General features: G+C 50.7%; 2 protein-coding genes across 5 annotated transcripts in view; both read left to right on the forward strand.

Annotated features, from left to right (window-relative positions):
* LOC140901044 (uncharacterized) overlaps positions 1-7,961 on the forward strand; it is an 88,266-nt gene extending 80,305 nt beyond the window's left edge. The window contains exons 6-7 of the mRNA XM_073319212.2: positions 751-981; positions 5,800-7,961. Coding sequence (XP_073175313.2) covers positions 751-981; positions 5,800-7,409 — 1,841 coding nt within the window. The 3' untranslated portion in view covers positions 7,410-7,961. The remainder of the gene's footprint in view (positions 1-750; positions 982-5,799) is intronic.
* A 7,377-nt stretch (positions 7,962-15,338) lies between these two features.
* AKAP8L (A-kinase anchoring protein 8 like) overlaps positions 15,339-23,193 on the forward strand; it is a 39,190-nt gene continuing 31,335 nt past the window's right edge. For all 4 annotated transcript variants that reach the window (XM_073319288.2, XM_073319290.2, XM_073319289.2 and 1 more), the window contains exon 1: positions 15,339-15,467. In XM_073319288.2, coding sequence (XP_073175389.2) covers positions 15,455-15,467 — 13 coding nt within the window. In that variant the 5' untranslated portion in view covers positions 15,339-15,454. The remainder of the gene's footprint in view (positions 15,468-23,193) is intronic.

Genomic DNA, 23,193 nt, shown 5'->3' on the forward strand with positions numbered 1-23,193 from the left:
GGAGACTTCAAGTACCCAGACATCTGTTGAGGGGGCGGAAAACACAGCACCGGGCACAGATTATCCAGCAAGTTCTTGGAATGTATTGCAGACAATTTTTATTTCAGAAGGTGGAGAAACCTACCAGGAGAGAGGCTGTTCTAGATTTGATTTTGACACACATTCTCAACCAGTTCCTCTCTGTAAGTGGAAGGCAGCTTGGGTGAAAGTGATCGTGAAATGGCAGAGTTCTTGATTCTAAGTAATGGTAGGAGGGAAAACAGCACAATAAAGATAATGGATTTCAAGAAGGCAGACTTTGGCAAACTCAGGGAATTGATAGGTAACATCCCATGGGACACAAGTCTAAGGGGAAAAAACAGTTCAAGAGAGTTGGCAGATTTTCAAAGAGACCTTATTAAGGGCACAAGAGCAAACTATCCCACTGTGTAGGAAAGATAGGAAGTATGGCAAGAGACCACCCTGGCTTAACCAGGAGATCTTCAATGACCTGAAACTCAGAAGAGAGTGTTACAAAAAGTGGAAACTAGGTCCAATTACAAAGGATGAATATAAACAAATAACACAAGTATGTAGGCCAAGGCACAAAATGAGATTCAACTAGCTAACAACAAAGGGTATAAAAAAACATTCTACAAATACATTTAAAAGCAAGAGGAAGATCAAGGACTGGGTAGGCTCAATGAGGGGGAAGACAATAACTGAAAATGTGGAAATGGCAGAAGTGCTAAGTGACTCTTTTTGTTTCAGTTTTCACCAAGAAGGTTGGTGGTGATTGGACGTCTAACATAGTGAATGCCAGTGAAAATGAGGTAGGAGCAGAGGCTAAATTATGGAAAGAACAAGTTAAAAATTACTTACTCAAGTTAGGTGTCTTCAAGTCACCAGGGCCTGATGAAATACATCCTAGAATACTCAAGGAGCTGACTGCAGAGATATCGGAGCCACTAATGATTATCTTCAAAAAGTCATGGAAGACGGGTGAGATTCCAGAGGACTAGAAAAGGGCAAATCTAGTCCCAATCTATAAAAAAGGGAAATAGGGACAACCTGGGGAATTACAGACCAGTCAGCTTAACTTCAGTACCTGGGAAGATAATGGAGTAAATAAGCAATCATTTGCAAACACCTAGAAGACAATAAGCTAATAAGTAACAGTCAGCATGGGTTTGTCAAGAACAAATCCTGTCAAGCCAAACTAAGAGTTTTCTTTGACAGGGTAACAAGCCTTGTGGATGGGGGGAAAGTGGTAGATGTGGTATATCTGGACTTTAGTAAGGTTTCTGATACTATCTCGCATGACTATCTCATAAACAAACTAGGGAAATGCAACCTAGATGAGTGATCCCCAAACTTTTTACCTCACACTCCCCTCTTACCCCTGTCCACATTCTCCTCTCCTCTCCCCCCCCCCCCCCCCCAAAAAAAAAAAACAGACTGGGAGTGGGGCCAGTGCTGGGGTTGGACACAGCGCCACAAGTGGAGCCATGGCTGGCGGTGGAGCTGTGGCTGGGCCGGGAGCCAGGGGGCTACCCTTTATCGATAAAATCAAGTGCTATGTGGAAGTGTTAGCAGGGAAGTTCCACTAAGCCAGCTGCTGTCCCCAGCAGTGTGTCACCTGCAGCATGGTTCTTGTTTTGTTCCCTACACTGCAACAGAAGCCCAAACAAAATAAACATGCCTGCATCATGTCCTGGAGCTTCCCACTGAAGCAACTTCCCAGCATCTTTAAGTTCACTCATGACCCCTCTACCTATCAGTCCTGCTACCACTGGGTCTTGTAGGCCCACTGAAAAACTCAGAGGGCTAATGAGCCCATCTCCGCCACCCAGCCTTCCTCAGGGCCCCCAGCCGCAACCAGTTATGATTATTTCCCCCACCACAACACTGGGGCTGAGTCAAAGGATAAGAGGTGATTTGTGAATGGTACCCCACAAGCTAGCCTCCTCACTACACAACGCTCTTCCCTCTCATCCCACAATCTGTTCTCTCCCTGTTCAAAGAACCATCCCACCCCAAATATAGTTCCCCCAATTCTCTTTCCCTCTGGAAAACCAATTCCTGCCACCACACAATAGACTCCAAAAATCACTTCCCACCCAAAAACAGGAATACATATTCCTTCCAGCACAATGAATTTCACAAGCCAAAAAACAAAAGAAAATCTAACGCATTTTCTAGCTAGATTACTTCCTAACTTTATAGGAGTTGAACTGCTTCCTTTCTTGATCTGTCCGCGGCAGAGGCATCACACAGACAGACACACAAAAGCCTTCCCCCTGCCAGATTTCAAAGTATCCTTGTCCCCTCATCGGTCATTTTGGGTCAGTTGCCAGCGAGGTTACCTTAGCGTCTTAACCCTTTACAGGTGCAGGGATTTTGCCTCTGGCCAGGAGGGATTTTATAGCACTGTATACAGAAAGGTGGTTACCCTTCCCTTTAATTTATGACAAGAGCAAAAACTACCCAGTACTTGATTATAACCCAGCCAACCCTATTTTTACTCCAAGCTATTTGGGGACCCATTGTGCTGGGTGATCCAGTCTCAGTTTTGGGTCTCTAAGCAAGACACAAAACATCATGGTTCTAACTTGACATTTGCAAACCATCACCCTGATGGTATGCAAGATCCCTTCCCTTAATGAATTGTCTATTTGTTTAAGCTCTGATTCTACCAAGATTTATGCAAATGCTCAATTTTCAGCCTACACAGTGTGGGAAGTTTTGGCAGGATTAGGGTCTTCACTTGTAAGCTCTCCAAAGCACAGACTATCTCAACAGCTGCCAAATTTGGTACTGCTCCATGTGTGACATATTATAAAAGTTATGTCACTGGTTAACTTGCATGCAATCATAAAATCCACCTTAATGCTAAATCCCTACAATTTTTAACTAGTGTATTTGTCATGTAAGACAGGAGAGAAAGAACACAAATTTCTTGAGAGCAATATCAACTTTTATTTTTAAAAACATTTCTAGTCTGTGGCTGGATTCCCCCTCCACCCCCTTATGGAATGAGAAATGCTGCAGTGGGGAAGCCATAACTAAATGGTTCTGAGTAGGGGGGAACACACCCAACAACAGCCCTGAACTCTAAAGACTACCTAAAGCCATCTTTTTCAAAAGTCAGCCACACATTCCAAAATCAAGAGATTATTTTAAAAGTCTTGTTATTCTTTAACTAATTATCCTGGGGTTCTTTTACTTGCCTCGCTAAGCGTTTAGGGGGTCACATTTTGACACTGGTGACTTCTGTGGCTCTTCTTCTAGCCCCAGCTCCTGGAGTCCAGTGATCACAGAGAAATCGCAGATTTTACTTTAACCCAAGTGAGTGTCTGGCCCTGGCATTGGCTGAGAAGCGCTGGAGAACCAGCCCTAAACGCACCCTTAAAGGCCCAGGCAGCAAGGGAAACCCCCCCAGTATTGCTACTGTGATAAAGTGGCTGGATTGCTAGCCCTGGCTGTGATGGGCAAGCGACCCAGGCTGTCCTGCAGGAACAGGGCATGTGGATTGGTCCAGCCCCACATGCAGCTGGGAATGGGAGCGATACAACCGCAGAGCTGCTTAATCCTCCAGCGGCTAGAGAGGCTCAGAAGTGCCCTGTGTTAACGAGGGACTTCTCCCGAAGCGGGGCCAGGCTGAGGGGCTCCCTGCACCGCCTGCATGGGGTGAGTTGAGGGGTGCACTGTTCCACAGGGACCCCTAACCTAGTCAGCCTCAGGGCATCATGGGGGTGCAGTGGACCCCCCAACCCAGCTAGCCTGAGGGCAGCACAGGGGTTTCACCGCCTTACAGGGACCCCCCCCACACCCACCTTGCACGGGGGTTGCAACACCCTCCAGTGGCCCCCAGCCCAGCCAGCCCCAGGGCCGCACAGGGGTGTGCACTGCCCTGCAGCACCGGGGTGATGTGGGGATGCACAGCTTAGCTAGGTCCAACAACTCAGCCAACTCCAGGGCAGCATGGGGGAAGGGTGGGGGAAATGTACAGTCCAGCAGGGCTCTCCCCTGCAACCCAATCAGCTAGCTGTATGGGAGAATGCTGGGGGGCAGTAAATGCACAGCCCAGTAGGGTTCCCCCAGCACAACCCCGCCAACTCCAGGGCCACATGGGGAGAAGCATGCACAGCCCAGCAGGGTATCCCAAACTAATTCTGGGGGTGCACAGCCCAGCAGCCTCTCACCCCATTCTGCCTTGTAAACCAGCCAGCTCACTCCATGGCAGCACAGGGAGAGGTAATATTAAAACAGGATCAAGCATAAACTTTTCTTTGATGCCTTTGTTGAAATGTAGATTTTTTTTAATCTACCCACTGATGACTGGGAGGAAAGAGGAACTGCAAAACAGACTGTTTGTGGCGGGGGGGGGGAGGGGGGAAAGAGGAATTTGCAAGAAAGTTTTGCTCTTCAGCCTTTAAGAGCACTCATGTTACAGGTGCTCTGTCCCCAGGTGTTCTGGGACTTGTAGTACCTATAGCTCATGTGTCGACAGGCTGAGAGCAAGGCCTGCTGAGATGAGAAGGCTATAAAAGCCAAGCCACTGTAGTAATGGGAGAAGGAGATCTTTTATGGGGCGAGCTGGAGGGGAGACGCTCTAGTTTTATCAATCCCAGCTGGATTTTTGGCGGTTGTCCCTCACTTCATCTATGCTCTCTGTTTTACTTCAGCTGCTCATCGGCTTTCCTTGCCTTTCCCCTCTAGACATGTTTGGGCAACACAGTGCTTGGTCTGTTTGTGTAGGCGGTTCAACTCACTCCTTCATCAGGGGTACAGTTGTGCCTCAGTTTCCCCCCCATCCTCCATCAGTGACTGTTGTTATCCCCAACTACAAGTATTCAAAAACTGTCAGCTTCTCCCCCCCCCCCCCCAAAAAAAAATACCACGAATGACTTAAACATGAGATTTAAGAAAACAAAACCAGGTTTATCTGCCTTCTTGGTTTTGAGCTTCAGGAGGCACACAAGCACTCACATTTTCAAGCAGTTCTTTGCAGCCAGGAATGCAGGAAACCTCTCTGAAGAATTAAAGCGGAAATTCTCATGCAATCTCTTAATTCCAGCCAGTAGGGCTGACACCAAATATCACACAATAGAGGTCACTGGAGTTGGCAACATTGTGTCACACACACCCCCTCAGCTGTAGTTCCAAAGTAGCCTGACTTCCCAGGTCTTGGTTTTATTAATGGCCCAAAAGATACCAATACTTGCACAGGACACCCTCCCCCAATTCCAGCCACACTTTATCCTTATGCTTCTAGACTACAGTCTGCAGACAGTCCTGCCTCCTTTGGATCACAGTGGCCTTCACCTCTCAGCTACAGAGGCTCCCCTTAGCCCTCCCACTGGACTCTGATGACAGCCCTTTCACTTTGCTGAGCTGCAGGGAATTCTTAGCTTTCTCATCAGCCTACGCTCATAGTTCCAGACAGGTTCCTTCTCCAAGCTCAGGCCAGAAAAGACCTAACACCCATAGCTGCTCACCCCAGAAAAGAGCCCTTTCTCTACTACTACAGCAGCTTGGCTTTTTATCTGTCTAATCCCAGCAGGCCTTGCTTTCAGCCAACTGTGACTGAGCCCTAGACCCAACAATTGCCAGAATGCCTGGCTTTAAAGAGACAGAGACCCTGTAATAAGCATGCCCTTAAAGTGACAGTGCTCTCTGTTAGGTCCAACAGCAAACCTTTTTTGCACATTCCCCTTTCCAATTTTTGCCCTCAAAAATTCTTGTGTTGCAGCTCTTCTTTCCTCCCAATCCAGGGGGCAAGTGAGTGAGTGATGCCTGGATTCTCTTTTATTCCAGCAGATGGGAACATGAGTGAGAAGGAGGTGGAGAGCCCTCTGCAGGGATGTCCTGAGGAAGGGAGTAGACCCAAAGGGTACATCCCCTGGGAAGTGGGCTCAGAGAGTCCTGGCGGGTCAGAGTTGCTGGGGGGCAATGACAGAGAGCAGCAGCCGCTGGGCAGATCCCCGCCCTGGGAGAGAGGGCTCCAATCCAAGGAGAAACGCTACAACTGCACTGACTGCAACAAGAGCTTCAGCCAGAGCTCCCACCTCATCCGGCACCAGGGCACCCACACGGGCGAGCGCCCCTACAAGTGCTCTGACTGTGGGAAGAGCTTCACCCAGAACTCCAACCTCGCCCAGCACCAGCGGGTGCACACAGGCGAGCGCCCCTACCAGTGCCTCGACTGTGACAAAAGCTTCACCCAGAGCTCCCACCTGACGGAGCACCAGCGTGTGCACCAGGGTGTCAAGCCCTACAAGTGCACCAACTGCAACAAGAGCTTCAGCCAGAGCTCCCACCTCCTGCGCCACCAGGGCACCCACACAGGCGAGCGCCCCTACAAGTGCCCTGACTGTGGAAAGAGCTTCAGCCAGAACTCCAACCTCGTGCAACACCAGCGCATCCACACGGGCGAGCGCCCCTACAAGTGCGGAGAGTGTGGGAAGAGCTTCAGCTGGAGCTCCAACCTCATTGAGCACCAGCGCGTGCACACAGGCGAGCGGCCAGACAAGTGTCCCGACTGTGGGAAGAGCTTCACCCGCAGCTCTGCGCTCATCCAGCACCGGCGCATCCACAAGGGGCTGAGACCCTACAAGTGCACACAGTGCGGGAAGAGCTTCAACAAGAGCTCCCACCTGATCCGGCACCAGGGCACCCATGCCGCTGGAGAGTTGGCCTGCACGTGTACCAGCTGTGGGAAGAGCTTTACCCAGAGCATCCAGCAGAGACCACGACCACATCACTGTGCTGACTGTGAGACACGCTTCTCCCGCATTGCCGGCAGCCAGCCACGAGCTGATGTGGCAGTGAAGCCCTACAAGTGTGGGGAGTGTGGTAGAAGCTTCGGGCGCAGCTCGTATCTGGTGCAGCACCAGCGCATTCACACGGGTGACAGACCCTACAAGTGCGGGGACTGTGGAAAGGGGTTCGGGGTCAGTGCCCACCTCACCCGGCACCAGCTCAGCCATGCAGGTGACCAGCCCTACCGATGTCCCCAGTGCGGAAAGACCTTTGGGGAGAGCGCAAAGCTGTTGAGCCACCGGCTGAGCCACGCGGGCGAGCGCCCCTACCAGTGCCCTGACTGCGAGAAGAGCTTCTGCAAAAGCTCCCACCTGGTCAGCCACCAGCGCACCCACACTGGAGAGCGGCCCTATCGCTGCACCATCTGTGACAAGAGCTTCTGCCAGAGCTCCCACCTCATCCGGCACCAGGGCACCCACACAGGTGAGCGCCCCTACAAGTGCTCTGACTGCGGGAAGAGCTTCACCCAGAGCTCCAACCTTGCCCAGCACCAGCGCATCCACACGGGGGAGCGCCCCTACCAATGCAGTGACTGTGGGAAGAGCTTCAGCTGGAGCTCCAACCTCATAGAGCACCAGAGAACCCACCTAGCACAGAAACCCTGAACATGGGCCGGGCCAACGTGTCTGTTTCCTGAGCAAGCTCCCAACACTGCAGTAAACAGCATGGGGCCAGCAAGACACTTAATAGGGGGAGAAATTACTGAGTGTACAATGCCAAAGACTAGAAACCCTCCCCAGGAGTTAGACTTCTTCATACTGCCAGCAGCGGCTGCCTACCCCAGCCTCGCCTGTTGCAATATCCAGGAGATGATCCCACTTGCCACAAGAGCTAAGGAACCTGTAATAAGGCAAGTCTAAGGGGGTCTAACTTATGCATTCTTTCAACCTCATATAGACAGGCTGTCTACATAGACAGTGGGAGACAGAATGCAGGCCATTTCAGTCCCATGGGCAGCTCCCTAGCATTTGTTCCCTCTTTTTGTCTGTTCTGGCCAGACTCCATCCCAGGATTTTAGTTCCTCTTGGATACCTAGATTTTAGTCCCATTTTTTAAATTTTCTTTTAATACTGTTATTAATATTTAAGATTTAATATCTGTTATTTCCTGTTGTATTGCAGTGTCTCTCCATATGAAATAAAACCTGCTCCAGCATACCCATTTTCCATCCTAGTGTCCCATTTCAGATGCCGTGTCTTATAACAGTTGTGTGTCTGTCTAGCCTCCAGCTGGGATTTATTATGGGTTCTCCATCTGTGTTCCCACAAAAGTTTTTCCTGTGATCACTGAAGATGCAGCTGCTCTTTTCAGGGGGCAATATTTAGTCTAAGGTCCAAAGGCATTTGCTCATAGACTGGCTTTACAGCTCTTTCCATCCTACCTTGTCAAGGCTAGAATATTTTTCTTAAAATTCCCTACATTTCATAGATTCTAAGGCCAGAAGGGACCATTATGATCATCTAGTCTGACCTCCTGTTTAACACAAGCCATACAACTTCCCTGAAATAATTCCTCCAGCAGAGCTTTTATAAAAACATCCAATCTTGATTTAAAAATCGTCAGTGACGGAGAATCCACCACAACCCTTGGTAAACTTAATTTTCTCTCTCTCTTAAAAATTCATGCCATATTTCCAGTGTGAATTTGTCTTGCTTCAAGTTCCAGACATTGGATGGTGTTAGACCTTTCTCTGATAGATTGTAGAGCCCACTAATAAATAGTTCCCCATATAGGTACTTATAGATTGTAATCAAGTCACCCCTTAACCTTCTCTTTGTTAAGCTAAAAAGATTGAGCTCCTTAAGTCTATCACCATAAGGCAGTGGTTCTCAAACTTTGTGCTGGTGACCCCTTTCATATAGCAAGCCTCTGAGTGCGGACCCCCCCCCTTATAAATTAAAAACACCTTTTTATATAGGTAACACGATTATAAATACTGGAGGCAAAGTGGGGTTTGGAGTGGATGCTGACAGCTCGTGATCCCCATGTAATGACCTTGCGACCCCCTGAGGGGTCCTGACCTCCAGTTTGAGAACCCCTGCTATAAGGCATGTTTTCTAATCCTTTAATCATTCTTGTGGTTCTTCTTTTAACCCTTTTCCGGTTTATCAATATCCTTCTTGAATTGTGGGCACCTGAACTGGACATGGTATTCCAGTAGTTTTTGCAGGGATGGGTGGTGACAGGCATTAGCATTTTAATCACTGTGTCATCTAAACCTGAAGCCAGTGTACACTGGTGCTGCCGCAATTGGAGCTGCACTGGAAGTAGTAACTGCAACTCATTTTAAGAAAACAATCATAGAAATGTAGGGATGGAAAGAACCTCTAGAGGTCATCTAGTCCTGCCCCCCATACTGAGGCAGGATTAAGTATACTTAGACCACCCCGGGCAGGTGTTTGTCTAACCTGTTCTTAAAAACCTTCAATGACAGTGATTCTATAAAGACAATAAGGAGTCCGGTGGCACCTTAAAGACTGACAGGTTTATTTTCGTGGGTAAAAATCCCACCTCTTCAGATGCATGGAGTGAAAATTACAGATGCAGACATAAATATACTGACACATGAAGAGAAGGAAGTTACCTCACAAGTGGAGAACCAGTGTTGACAGGGCCACTTCAGTCAGGGTGGATGTAGTACGCTCCCAACAATAGATGAGGGGGTGTCAATTCCAGGAGAGGCAAAGCTGCTTCTGTGATGAGCCAGCCACTCCTAGTCCCTATTCAAGCCCAAATTAATTGTGTTAAATTTGCAAATGAATTTTAGTCCTGCTGTTTCTCTTTGAAGTCTGTTTCTGAAGTGTTTTTTTTTTTTGTTCAATTATAGCTACTTTCAAATCTGTTACAGAATGTCCTGGAAGATTAAAGTGTTCTCCCACCAGCTTTTGTATGTTACCATTCCTGATGTCCAATTTGTGTCCATTTATTCTTTTACGTAGGGACTGTCCGGTTTGGCCAATGTACATGGCAGAGGGGCACATGATGGCATATATAACGCCTCTGATGGCGTGGCTGATGTGGTTGGGTCCTCTGATGGTGTCGCTAGAGTAGATATGGGGATAGAGTAGCCAACGAGGTTTGCTACAGGGATTGGTTCCTCAGTTAGTGTTTCTGTGGTGTGGTGTGTAGTTGCTGGTGAGTATTTACTTCAGGTTGGGGGTCTGTCTAAGCGAGGACTGGCCTGTCTTCCAAGGTCTGGGAGAGTGAGGGATCGTTTTCCAGGATAGATTGTAGATCGTTGCTAATGTGTTGAAGAGGTTTTAGCTGGGGGCTGTACGTGATGGCCAATGGTGTTCTGTTGTTTTCCTTGTGGGGCCTGTCCTGTAGTAGGTGATTTCTGGGTACCCGTCTCACTCTGTCAATCTGTTTCCTCACTTCCCCAGGTGGGTATTGTAGTTTTAAGAAGGTTTGGTAAAGATCTTGTAGGTGTCTGCAAATTTAACACCATTAATTTGGGCTTGAATAGGGACTGGGAGTGGCCGGCTCATCACAGAAGCAGTTTTGCCTCTCCTGGAATTGACACCTCCTCATCTATTGTCGGGAGTGGACTACATCCACCCTGATCGAATTGGCCCTGTCAACACTGGTTCTCCACTTGTGAGGTAACTCCCTTCTCTTCTTGTGTCAGTATATTTATGTCTGCATCTGTAATTTTCACTCCATGCATCTGAAGAGGTGGGATTTTTACCCACAAAAGCTTATGCTCAAATAAATCTGTTAGTCTTTGAGGTGCCATCGGACTCCTTGTTGTTTTTGTGGATACAGACTAACAGGGCTACCCCCGATACAGTGATTCCATAACCTTCCTCAGTAACCTGTTCCAGTACTTAGTTAGAACGTTTTCCCTTCTAGCTAATCTTAATCTCCCTTACTGCCGATTAACCCGATTCCTTCTTGTCCTACCCTTGGCACACGTGGAGAACAGATGACACCGTCCTCTTTATAAACTTTTACATGTTTGAAGACTGTTGTTGTGTCCCCCCTCAGTCCTCTCTAAACATGTCAAATTCTTTCAACATTTCCTCACAGGTCATATTTTCTAATGCTCTGATAATTTTTTTTGCTCTCTGGATTCTTCAATTTGTCCACTTCTTTCTTAAAGACTGGACAGAGTACTCCAACTTAGACCTCACAAGGGTCAAGCAGAATGGAGCAATTACCTCCCATGTCTTACATACAACACTCCTACTAATACACCCCAGAATGACATTGGTCTTTTTTGCAACAGCATCGCATTCTTCACCCATAATCAATTTGTGATCCGTTATAAGCACCAGCTTCTGGAGTCGTTATTCTGTGAAAATTATAGCCTTTTTTTTTTAAAGTCAGTTTCTAGCCCTTGTGGTTGCAGAGAAAAACTGAAAAATGCAAAAAGCTAAAACACGAGAACTCCCAAACATTCTTTTTTTTTAATCTCATGGTTTTTTGGGAGCCTGACTCATGATTTTTGAACCCCTGGGGCTGACCATTCATAGCTATCAATTTTAAGGCCAAAAGCAACCATAATGATTATCTAGTCTGACCTGCCTAGCACAGGCCAGTTATTTACCATCACTTCTGTTTAAACTATGACATCTAGTCATTGATAAAAAGTCTCCAAGTGATAGAGAATCCACCCTATCCTGGGGTTAGTTATTCCAATTGTTTAATTCACCTCCTATTAGACATTTGCATTTTATTTCTAGCATGAATTTGGATAGCTTTAGCTCCCAGCTATTGCATTTCCGTCTGCCCTCCTCTGTCAGAAATATCCCCCTGGATGTGCTTATAGACTGTGATCCAGTCACCCTTACCTTTGATAAGTTACATAAACTGAGCTCCTTCAATCTCTCACTTTCCACTTTCCTACTCCTACTCAACATCCCTCTGCTTATACAGGAGCTCTCTGAGACTATGCCTTTGCTCGAGCTAACTCCTCTGGAGTTAGACTAGTTTGAGTGAGAGCAGCTACAGTGTGAAATAAAATTGGAGCTGCAGAGTGCTTGGATTACTGCACAGAGTGATTGGGTAGGTCTATATGGGAGCTGGAGGTGTAATCTCCATCTGAAGTAGACATACCCACCCTAGTTCATGGTAAAAATAGCAATGCAGCTGCACCTACTGAGGCTCTGGGGGAAGCCCACCCACAATCAACAGCCCCTCCTCCTAGCCTCAGGGGAGGAGCTACCCGGCCCAGGTCTCAACTGAATGTGGGGGACAACAAATGAAAAAACAGGGACAGGAATGAGGGTCACAGAGTCAAAAGCAGGGGTCCAGAGGGGGACACCAAGCAGAGAATGCTGGACAGCACCCACTGCTCCTCAAAGGAACTGTGCCTGGAGACGTGACTTCAGGGACAAACGGAAATAGGCCCCACAGCCACAGAGCATTTGCACATCTAGCTTTCTCCTCCCTGGTATGGCGTTTGGCCAACGCCAGGAGGAGGTTAAGGTGAGGAGGTCTCGCAACTTCATAGGGCCACAGGTGGGGTATGCATATATTAGGAGATGAGGGGGAAAGTGTGGCTCAGGTGTGACGAGGTGGTTCAGGAGGAGCCAGAAAAGGGGCTGCAATCTGGCACACTCAAGGTAGATGTTCGCCAGCATCTCCCCCTCCGCGCAGAAGGAGCAGGTGTCAAGGGAGGTGCTGAACTACACGTGCTCAAGGCTCTGTGAAAGAGCTGCCAAATAATATCCTGGGTGTGTAGTGGGACCAGGGTAGAATACAGAATACAAGGTGGAATACACCGGCATTCCTCACCCTCCGTGGGTGGCAGGAGGTCCCGGGTGTTTGGGTGAGACATGAGGGTGAGGAAGTGATGGGTGTGGAGCAACTGTTCCTTGGGCGCAGTTCACAGGTCACGCAGCGTGCTTAGGTGATGCAGCCAGGGAGGCTTGCGGGGGCAGGGGCCTGATGGTGCGGTCTGGAGGGCCAGAGGTGAGGGGTGGACAGAGAGCATCCTCCCACCAGGCCCACTTGAGGAAATCACAAGAGACAGGTAGTAATGCTGCCCTCGCTTCCTGGAGTATACACTGGGAGATGCAAGGGGTGAAGAGCCCTATGTGCCTGCTGAGCACCCAAGGGTCCACCCAGTCCCTCCGGTTGTGTTCTCCTGGATCTCCAATCCTGGTGATACCAGTCAGAACCAACCTCCAGTACACCGAGGGGGACTCCACCACCTGCACACCGAGATAGGGGTTGTTTACCAGCGACTCCATAAGGAGGTCCTCCCCTTCGGTGGCCACCGCGGACCTGGTCATTGAGACTAGCTTTGCGGTCCTGGTAAAAGACTGGCAGTTCATAGAGGTCTTGCGGGAGACCCTTCATATGGAGGTAGAAGAGCTGCTAGTCATAGCAGATCCCTGAGAGGCAGCAGAGGAAGGCATGTGCCAAGCAGTGTAGCTGCAGCTGCATGGGCAAGGGGTCTGGTTAGCCGCCTCAAGTACAATCCTGTCTGAAAGCTTGGGTATGTACATGGGGCAGCTAACCCGTGCTGCCATAGCTACACTGCTGTTTTTACCATGCTAGCTCAATCAGAGTAAGGGGTTGCCATCTGTCCAGGACTGTCCATTTTTTTAAGTAGCTGTCCTGGGAAATCTGTAAGTTGTCCCAAGACACTGAAAGTCCTGGCTTTTGTCACTCATGTTCCCCGGCTCTTAGCCAGTCTTTCCCTTCAGGTTACCCCTCTGAACAAGGAGCCACCCTTGGTTTGGTCTCTGGACAAGTCCCTTTAAATCCCTGCCAGAGCCCTGCCACCGCTACCCCTGGCATTTAAAGGGATGCATTTAAAGGCAGGCATTTAAAGGGATGGGGGCTCCAGCAGCTGCTACCACAGCAGACCCCGAGGCCCTTTAAAGCTCTGCCAGAGCCCAGAGCCCCAGGTAGCGGTGGCAGCTGGGAGCCCTCAGGGCTCCTCAGTGATTGAAAGGGCCCGTGGCTCTGCTGCCATAGCAGCAGCTGGAGCCCTGGGCCCTTTAAATTGCCCCGTGGCTCTGCTGCCATAGCAGCAGCTGGAGCCCTGGGCCCTTTAAATTGCCCCGGGGCTCCCAGCCACCTCTGCAGCTGGTAGTTGGGGGGGGGGTGATTTAAAGGGCCTGGGGCTCCCAGCCACCACTACCACAGCTGGAGCCTTGGGCCCTTTAAATCAAGATTTGACAGCTGCACTACCCCATGTCAGGATTTAAAGGGCCCAGGGATTTAAGGCCCTGCCTCTCCAGCCTGAGATACAGGCATTCTCAGACCTAGCATGAGGGGGGATGAGGGCCCATCAATGGCTCGGCGGGGGAACACAGGACTTGGTCCAGGTACGCGAGGTCCACAGTTGGTGTGGCAGGGGAAAGTGGAGCCAGGTCTGGGCCAGCAGGGCCTACAAATGGCTTGATGAGGGAAAGTAGGACTGGGTCTGGGCATGTGGGGCCCGTTGAGGGCTTTGTGGAGGAAAGTAGGGCAAGGGCCTGGTCTGCAAGACCCATCTCTGGCTTGGCAGGGGAACAGGTGGCTGGGCCCCACCCTGCAAGGCCCCTTGACGGCTAAGTGGGGGAAGACGGGGCCGTAGCCTGCGTATGTTCAGCCCACAGCTGGCTCAATCGGAGAAGATGGGACTGGGACCGGGTCCGGACTGCAGGGCCCAGCGATGGCTTAACGGGGAAGGTGCGACTGGACGCCGGTGGCTGGCTCGGCGGGGGAACGCGAGGCCAGGCCCGGTTATGGGCGGGGGTCTCTCTGCGGGGGAAGGCAGGACAGGCCCGCTCCTCAGCACGTTGGCAGTCGCCTGGGGAGCGCAGCGAGCGGCACCAAGCCTCCCCCGGCCGCTGGGGTGCCCGCCCCAGTCCCTGTTCGTGCGGCTGCCGGGCTGGGGATCCCGCCCCAGAGCAGAAGCCTCCGTGTGAAGGGGCTGCACGTTGCGCTAACGCCGCTGTGTCCCGCCCCGAGGGGCCAGGCGCCGCCACCCTCGGGGTGCGGCCTGGGCGCGGCCAGGCTCCAGCCGGCTGCTCTCCACAGCTCGGGAGCCCGGCTCGGGCCTCGGGCCGCCTGGCGGGGTGAGCCCCGGGGGCAGGGCCCGGCTCGGGCCGCCTGGCGGGGAGGCTTTGACAGCCGTACCGCCCCATGTCCCTGCGGAGACACCGTAGCCTCGCCAGCCTGGGTTGGGTCCCCGCCCGCCGACCTGCCGCCGTACCTAAGGTGAAGCGGCTCAGCGTACAGCCGAGCCTGCCTCCTGCTGACCAACCAGAGAGCAGGATACTGCCCCTGACATTGCTTCCTGATCGATAGTTATCTTGGCCAATCCCCCCTCTTTGCTTTGGCGTGTAATGACTGACAAATAGCCTGACCAATGAGCTGTTAAACTCATTTCGATTGACGTTAATGTCCGCCTTTCGTATTTGAAGAGGTCCTTGATTGACATTTGTCCACCCTATGGAAAGTAAGAGTGATATTGATTGACGGCTTTTTCTTCTAATGGCAACAGAGCACAGCGGGAAATTTCTCTGGTGGACAGGGAGGGAGGCGGTGCGTGGCAGGCCCGGCCACCAATGACTTGCAGGTGGGCGGAGCAGCGCGTCCAATGCGGTCGGGAGGCGGGGCTGGACAGCTGCCGTTACCGTCTGTCGCAGGAGGCAGCCGCGGGCCGGGGTGAGTGTGTGAGGTGAGCGTGGGACGTGGAGCTGCTGTCATGAGCTACTCAGGTGAGAGGCTGCCGGGGCCGGGCTCTCGGGGAGGGGGCCGGCTGCCCCCGTCTGTGAGGGGGGTTCTGCGCTGCCCCTCCTCCCCCGTCCCTCCCCGCGGCCTGCGGGCCTTGCTCCGAGCTCTCCCCGTGCCCTCGGCGCCCCGGGGCGGGCCTGGACGCGGGCGAAGGGCTGGCCCAGGAGCTCGCTCCTTATTGCGCACCGCCTCCGCCGTGGGGCTGGGGGGACGGCGGGTGGGGACCTGACCGTCGCTTTCCACCCGCCGCATGAGCGTGGGGCTTGTGGGGGCCCGGCCGGTTCTGACCCCGGCCCCATAGCACAGAGCTGTCCTAGATCTGCAGGGGGGGCCGCCGCCACTGACCCCGACCCCCTACTGCATGGCACGGCGCCTGAAGGGGTTGGAGCTGGCGGACCCTGACAGCCTACCGCAAACATGGCCTGGGGCCTTGGGGTGGGGCTGGCCCTGATCCCGATCCCCTGTTGCACGGCATGGCATGCGGGTGGTACTGGCCCTGACCCCCCTGCTGCATGGCATGGTATGGGGGTTAGCACGGGCTCCAAGGGGGAGGAGGGCTGGCACTGGTCCTGATCCCTGCTGCGTGGCATGGCACAGCACGGAGATCAGCACTGGCTCCGACCCTCTGGCGCATGGCACCGTGTGGGGCCTGGTGGGGGGCTGGTGCTGACCCTGTCCCCCTATTGCACAGCGTGGGGCCTAGTGGGGCACTGATCCCCTCCCCCTACCACACAGCATTACAGGGGGCCTGATACTCCCCATACACACATTATCTCCACCACACAGTGTGTTACGGAGTTTGGGGTGTGTGTGTGTCTGGCACTGACACACACACACACACACGCATACATACCTCATCCCCATTGTGTAGCACTCTGTGTGGAGGGCTGGCAGTCAACATGCACACACCACACAACAGAATTGCCTGAGACCTTCCAGGGATGGGGGGATTCTGCCCCTGACACCCCCACATACACCACCAACCATCCTGCATTACATGGGTTTTGGACATATGGGAAGATATACAAGGGGAGGAGGGACACACACACACCATTACAACAGGTTCTGGGAGGATGTAGTAACCAGGAGGAGGAGTTGGCTCTGCTATCCTGCCATACATAACATTGAATAGGCCTCTGGTAAAGGGGGTATAATAACTAGAGTAGAAGCTGACGTGGTTTCCCCTTGTATACAGCATTGCATTGGCGTGAGTATGTGTGTAATAATTAATGATGGAGAGGGAAACCCAGCATTGGTAATATTCTCTGTCATCTGTGAGTTTTGGAGACTGTGAGGGTAAAGGTGGAACTGATTATACCCTTAGCTTACTGTCACTGCATCATCTTGGCAATGATGGATGATGGAAGGAATTTACACTGTTTCCTCACATACACTCACCATTGATTGAAGGAATGGGGTATGATAAGGGTGGAGAAGGTGATGGTGATATTTTCTCTCCTTTCCCCCTCACACTATTGCATGGCTTTGGAGGGCATGTAATAAGGAAGAAGAAGAAGTTGGCACCAATATCCCTGGCTGATGAGCTCGGGGGAGGGTGGGGGAATAAGCAGGATAAAGCTGGCACAGATTCTTCCCTTTCCCCCTGCATCTGATGAGCTCGGGAGAGAGAAATTGAGATTTATACCCAGCTAGGGTGACAAGGCATGTGGGATTCTGCATATGAGAGGGGGCATCAATCCCTGCTTCTCCTACCCTCTGCTGAAACAAAGGAAAAGGTAGTTGAAGTTGTCCTTTGAGAGCCTCGGGTATTCGGCTGGTAGCCCAGAATTTGCAGCTTTGCTGCTTTTTGCTACAGGTTTGAGATTTTTTTTCTTCCTCAGTGTGGTTGCAATTAACTGCCTTTGGGTGCTGGGTTACACGTTTTGCATTAAATAAAATGAGAGAGGTTGTGGGAGGAGGCAGGGAAAGTACTAACCTTAGAGCTCAGATTCAATAATACTGTACTGCTAAAAGACTATTAATCTAGCTATGAAATTTGCCTTATTCTGGTATACTCAATTGTATGTGGAATGTTCAGAACGTTACCTTCCAATACAATGTGTGCAATTTGGACAAATTAATAGTATAATTAGGTTTGTAACTCCTGCTTTGCTTGACACTTTTGTGTCTAAATATAAGGGGTTCACCTTGATCAGTGGTGAAAATCTCTCACTTATCAAGACCCATACCTCAACTGTGCACTGTGATAGCTGGCCACTGTATTGCTCCCTTTCTTCCCCAAGGTGGCAGCCTGTTCAATGCTGTGCAGGTATAGGAACGATTCTCAGCCTTAGGGTCATGGAACTGCTATCATTTTCTACAGACTCTAAGGCTTAATGTAAAAACTGTTTCCATTTATTATGGTTGTGAAGGACCTTCTGAATACAAATTGCTCCAGTTATTAGGTTTATTCTATCTATCTTGTAGGGGAAAGTTGTACTTCGTTATGGACAATGTTACAAATAATTTTTGCTTGATGTATTTTTAAATATTAAATGATTGAGTTCACATGCATTGACTGTAATAACTGATTTCAGTCATCCATAACATAACTAGAGGGTCATAGAATTTGTTGCTTCTGTATGTCCAGCTCATAACATGCACCTGCAGCTGATTGTATCCCTCTTTCTCCCCCCACAAGTTCCCTGAATGCCACCCTCACATTCCCCTCTATTTTAGTCTCTGTAACCCACCCTCAAACTGGGGGTTCTGAGTGTGTTCCCCTGCCCCTGTGGCTCTGGGTGCCCTCCCCTCTCTACCATAGGTGAAAGAACTTGCAAAAGCAAACTGCTAGCTCTTTTCATTGCTGAAACAGCACAAAAGGTTCTGGGATGTGGCATTACAGAAGGAGAAGTGGTTGGTTTGGGGGGTCATCAGTGGATAAAAGTTAAGAATCCCTATTAAGTAGTATGGTAAAGAGCTTTGATGTGGTGTATATTGGAAGGAACTATAGAAGTTTTGCTTGTCTATTATACAGTTTGTAGGGAAAGTCTTATTTTTATAGAAATAGGGTAAAAGTGATGTGAAGCATGTAGCCCTCCTCAAAACAAGAATGCATTTTATATTGGGAGATGAAGGTTTTCAGGATGTACTCCTTGACTGCAACCTTGTAGGCTGTTGCAAATATTAAGAATATATGTTACTTGAGGCTTTCTCCGTTTTCATTTTTGTGGAATTAGAAGCCTTAATCTGAGGTCTGTATTAATGCTTGTATGGATTATAGGATTATTTCTTGAGGAGGAGGTGGGGGTAGGGGTAGAACATAGTAATGGCTCGATATACATACGTTTTTTTATCATTGTTCACCTAGAAAACACATTTATGTGATGAGTATCCATTGCAAAATAGATGCCCATATTAAAATTAAAAAACCAAAAAAAACAACTAAATAGCTCAGCCCTGGAAGAATGTGTGCAGACTTTGAAGCTAGATGAATGTGGCATAACAGAAGAAATTGGTTGACTTTGGGAACTGTGGTTGACTTTGGGAATTGGGTGCCAGAAATTGCCAGCTACGAACACAGACGGAGCAGGAAGGGTATGCTGATGCAATTACTTGTGTGCAAAAGTGTGTGGTCAGAGGTGTGATGAGACCAGACTGGGGTTTCTTGCACTTAATTCACTAGTCTTCATCTAATACAGTTACTTTTTGATGTTTCTGGCCTTGTGAAATGAGTGGAGTGTGGTGTTGGGATGGATGATGGACCTGGCCCTATATCCAGGTTCTACTCAAATCTTCCAGAAATATAACTTAAGGTATGTCTAGGCTACAGTTTAGCCCTGTTGTAACTTGAGTTGTTGGTTGCCCTTCTGTTCCCTTTCCTGCAGTATATTATGTTTATAGTCATTCAGTTTCTCTGTACAGGTGATTCGATTAGCAGAAAAGTTAATAAGATTCCATTATCTGTTCATATATCTGTGGTTAAATGATTCTTTGGTAAAGGATTCTACGTAAATGTTTTGCATATACAAGAGGCATGACTTACAGCTTAATACGTTCTGTATTAACTTCTGTATCTCTGATATAAAGTGGCTTAAACATACCCAGACATGTACAAGAAGCAAAGGTAAAGCAAAACCCTCCTATCTTTGTACTGGAAGTAGGCATTATATCTCTGTTCCTTATCTTTAGAAGAACTAAGACTACACCTCTATGTAACTCCATTCTTGAATGGAGTTGTCTGTTTAAAATTGGTATCATCTAGTGTGAAGTCTTCAGTTTCTAACTAAAGTTCTCAGTGACTTGATGGTAACTTTAAGAGGTGAGCTCACTTTGTATGTGGCACCTGTTGAGGTGTGTGTAATCTTGAGGAGTCACCTTTCTGTACCAGCATCAAACAGAAGCATGTCAGTCAGCCTCTTGCAGGGCTAGAAATGCAGCACTATTGCTGATGTAGGAAAATGCTAAAACTAGTCAGGAAACTTGTGTATTCTAGGTTCTAAGAGGAGACAATAATGCCAGTTTTAAAAAGCTTTTGGCTCATTTAGCAGGTCCTCAAGTAAACCATTTTTGAAGCACTTGGAGGAGAGGAAGGTGATCAGGAACAGTCAACATGGATTCTTCTTCCGAGCGATTGCTCATGTGTATTCCACAATACGTGTGCGTGCTTGCCATGTGCGCCAGTGCTGGAAGCTTTTCCCCAGCAGTACCCGTAGTGGGGAGCGCCCTAGCGACCCCTGGAGTGGCGCTTCCATGGTGTGGTATGAGGGGAGCTGCACGCTCCCCCCACCCTCAATTCCTTCTTGCTGCCAGTGAAGGTGCATCGCAACTACTCTGCTCCAGCTTCGTTGTAGCTAGTCTCCAGAACTGCTTGTTCATTCAGTGTTAATACCTGTAGTTAGTTAGCTGATCAGTTATTAAGAGAGCCTGGGCTGGGGCATTCCTCATGCCCCGGGTTTTAAGTCATGTGACACTTGTAGGCGATCTGTGCCAAGGAGTGACCCGCACACAGACTGTTTACGCTGTTTGGGAGAAATCCATATCAGCGATCGTTGCAAGATTTGCAGGTTGCTCAAGCCTCAGACTGAGAGAGAGAGAGACATTAGACTCCAGGCCATTCTGATGGAGTCGGCGCTGATCCCAACTCCGGCGCGCCGCCCCGAGCCGGCACTGGGCACTGTGGTGTCAGTCTGTGACAACCCTCCGGCGCCTTCGACCAGTCCGTGGGGCACAAGAAGGCCAAAAAGACAGCTTCTTCGCAGTGGCACTGAGGTAAACCCAAAGCAGAGGCAAGACCCATATTGGGCAGTCCTCTATCCCCTCTGGCCTCTAGGCCTCCGACTCACGTAGAGCGCAGTAGCCCGGCTGCTTCAGACCAGGCCTCCCTGGACGTCCAGATGCCCTCCATGCCAAAGGCCCTGCGGGCAGCCCAGGATCTCATGTACATGCCTGTGCCAGGAGCACCACCGATATCAGCCCCACGCTCCAGGGGCAAGCCACTGCTGGGATCTCCGCAGTCACACCTGGCTTGGTACCGGTCTTGGTCCAGGGAACGTTCCCGACCCCGTTCATCACCCAGCAACCGTTCAGGGCAACGTCCATGTGGATCGCCCTCAACTCCCACCAAACAGTCTGGTTGAGTTCCATCTGACTGAGACTCGCGGCACCGCTCCACTTTTGAGCTGTCGCGGGTCTGCCCATCAGAGTCAATTGCAGAGCAGCTGCTACCAACGGTACTGGTCCTCCACATCGAGATTGCGGTCCCATGCTCGACGTCGCTCCTGGCACTCCTTGTCCCAGGACAGCGGCAGGTGATACACCAGCCCGGCCTCCATTCGAAGCCGCCCATCCATGAGCCAGACCGAACAACTGGGCCTACCGAACAACTGTAGCACCGTGGCCAGGACAGTGGTACCAGTGGGCACCGTGGCCCCCAACGCAGCCCCTGGTGGGGACTCGGTCTGTGGCCGGAGCCTCGGAAGCACCATCGGCCTCCCTCTCCAGATCTCCCTCTCTAGACCAGAGGAAGGAGTCAGTGGGACGTACATCCCCGGCACCATGCCCAGAGACCAAGCAGGTGGTGGACCCTGCCGGTGGACACCCAGAGTATCGCACCGGCCTTCTCGCCCTCCGTGGATGAGGTGATTACGGCCCTGCCCCGCTCAGTCCCATAGGAGGACTTTAGGGCCACCAGGAAGGGTGGCATCAAGCCTTCACCTCCAGGCAGAGGAGATGGAGTCCTCAGACTCCCGGTTTAAAGTGCTATCCTCTTCAGCACTGGGCAGGGTAGCCTTGCCTCTCCATGAAGGGGTGGCAAAAATTTCAAATGCCCTGTGGCAAACACTGGCCTTGTTGGCCCCCATCTCCAAGAGGGCGGAATGCAAGTCCTTTTAACCCACCCAGGGACACGAGTACCTATACACCCACCCGGCGCCCAACTCCCTGGAGGTCGAGTCGGTCAACCAAAAAGAATGGCAGGGCCAACCAGCCCCTACCCTGAAAAATAAAGATTCACAGAGGCTGGACTCTTTTGGAAGGAAAGTTTATTCATCCTCGAGCTTCCAGTTATGAGTGGCAAACCACCAAGCTCTCCTGGGCCGGTACGAGTTCAGTCTGTGGGGCTCCCTGCCCAAGTTTGAGGACTCCCTCCAGGAGCGCAATAGGAAGGAGTTCAAAGCAGTGGTGGAGGAGGGTACAGTGGCTGCCAGGGCAACTCTGCAGGCAGCTTCAGATGCGGTGGACATGGTTGTGCGGTCCATGGCCTCCGCGGTGTCCATGAGAAGGGCGTCATGGCTCCTGCTCTCTGGGCTGTCCAGTGAGCCGCAGACCTCCATGCAGGATCTCCCGTTTGAGGGCAAAGCTCTGTTTTGCAGAGCAAACAGATACAAGGCTGCATGGCATGAAAGACTTCCAGAGAGTCTGGAGGGTTGTGCGGGTCTCTATGTTCCAGCTCTGGCTAAAGCTAAGTTTAAGCCACAGCAGACTCCCACTCAGGCTACACACCTGAAATACGAGGCTGCCCTTAAGAAGTCGCGAGACTATAAGAGGCTCCCTCAGAGGCAGTCTCGGCCTGTCCCCCAACCTGGGTCCTCCAAGGGCAAGTAGGCGGGGAAAAGGCGTTTTTGATGAGACGCTCAGGGGTGCCCTGCCAGTTCTCATCAGGGATCCTCCCTCAATAAAGCTCCCCTTCTCCAACTGGTTGTGCGCTTTCCTCCTGGAGCGGTCTCTGCTGATCTCGGACCAATGGATCCTCAACACCATCTCCCTGGGCTACACCCTCCAGTTTACTTCCTCCCCGCCCAACCATCATCCGCTTCTGTCCCTCCTGGGGGACCCCTCGCATGAAGCTCTGCTCGAGCAGGAGGTGGGGCGGCTCCTGGGCCTAAGAGTGGTGGAAGTGATGCCTCTGAACTCCCTGGGCAAGGGGTACTACTCCCGCTATTCCCTTATCCTGAAGGCCAAAGGGGAATCAGGCCCATCCTGGACCTGCGCAGTCTGAACCAGTACATGGTGAAGCTCAAATTCTGCATGATCTCCCTGGCCTCCATCATCCCCTCCCTGGATCCCGGGGACTGGTATACTGCCCTTGACCTGTAGGATGCGTACTTCCATAGTCATATATTCGAGGGGGCATAGACGCTTTCTCCGTTTTATTGGTGGGACAGAATCCCTACAATTTACGGTCCTCCCATTTGGCCTGTCCACTGCCCCCGGGGTATTTACAAAATGTATGTTGGTGGTAGCGGCCTACCCCAGATTTTTCCCTATCTG

This window comes from Lepidochelys kempii, chromosome 20, assembly GCF_965140285.1.
Source record: "Lepidochelys kempii isolate rLepKem1 chromosome 20, rLepKem1.hap1, whole genome shotgun sequence".
NCBI lineage: Eukaryota > Metazoa > Chordata > Testudines > Cheloniidae > Lepidochelys > Lepidochelys kempii.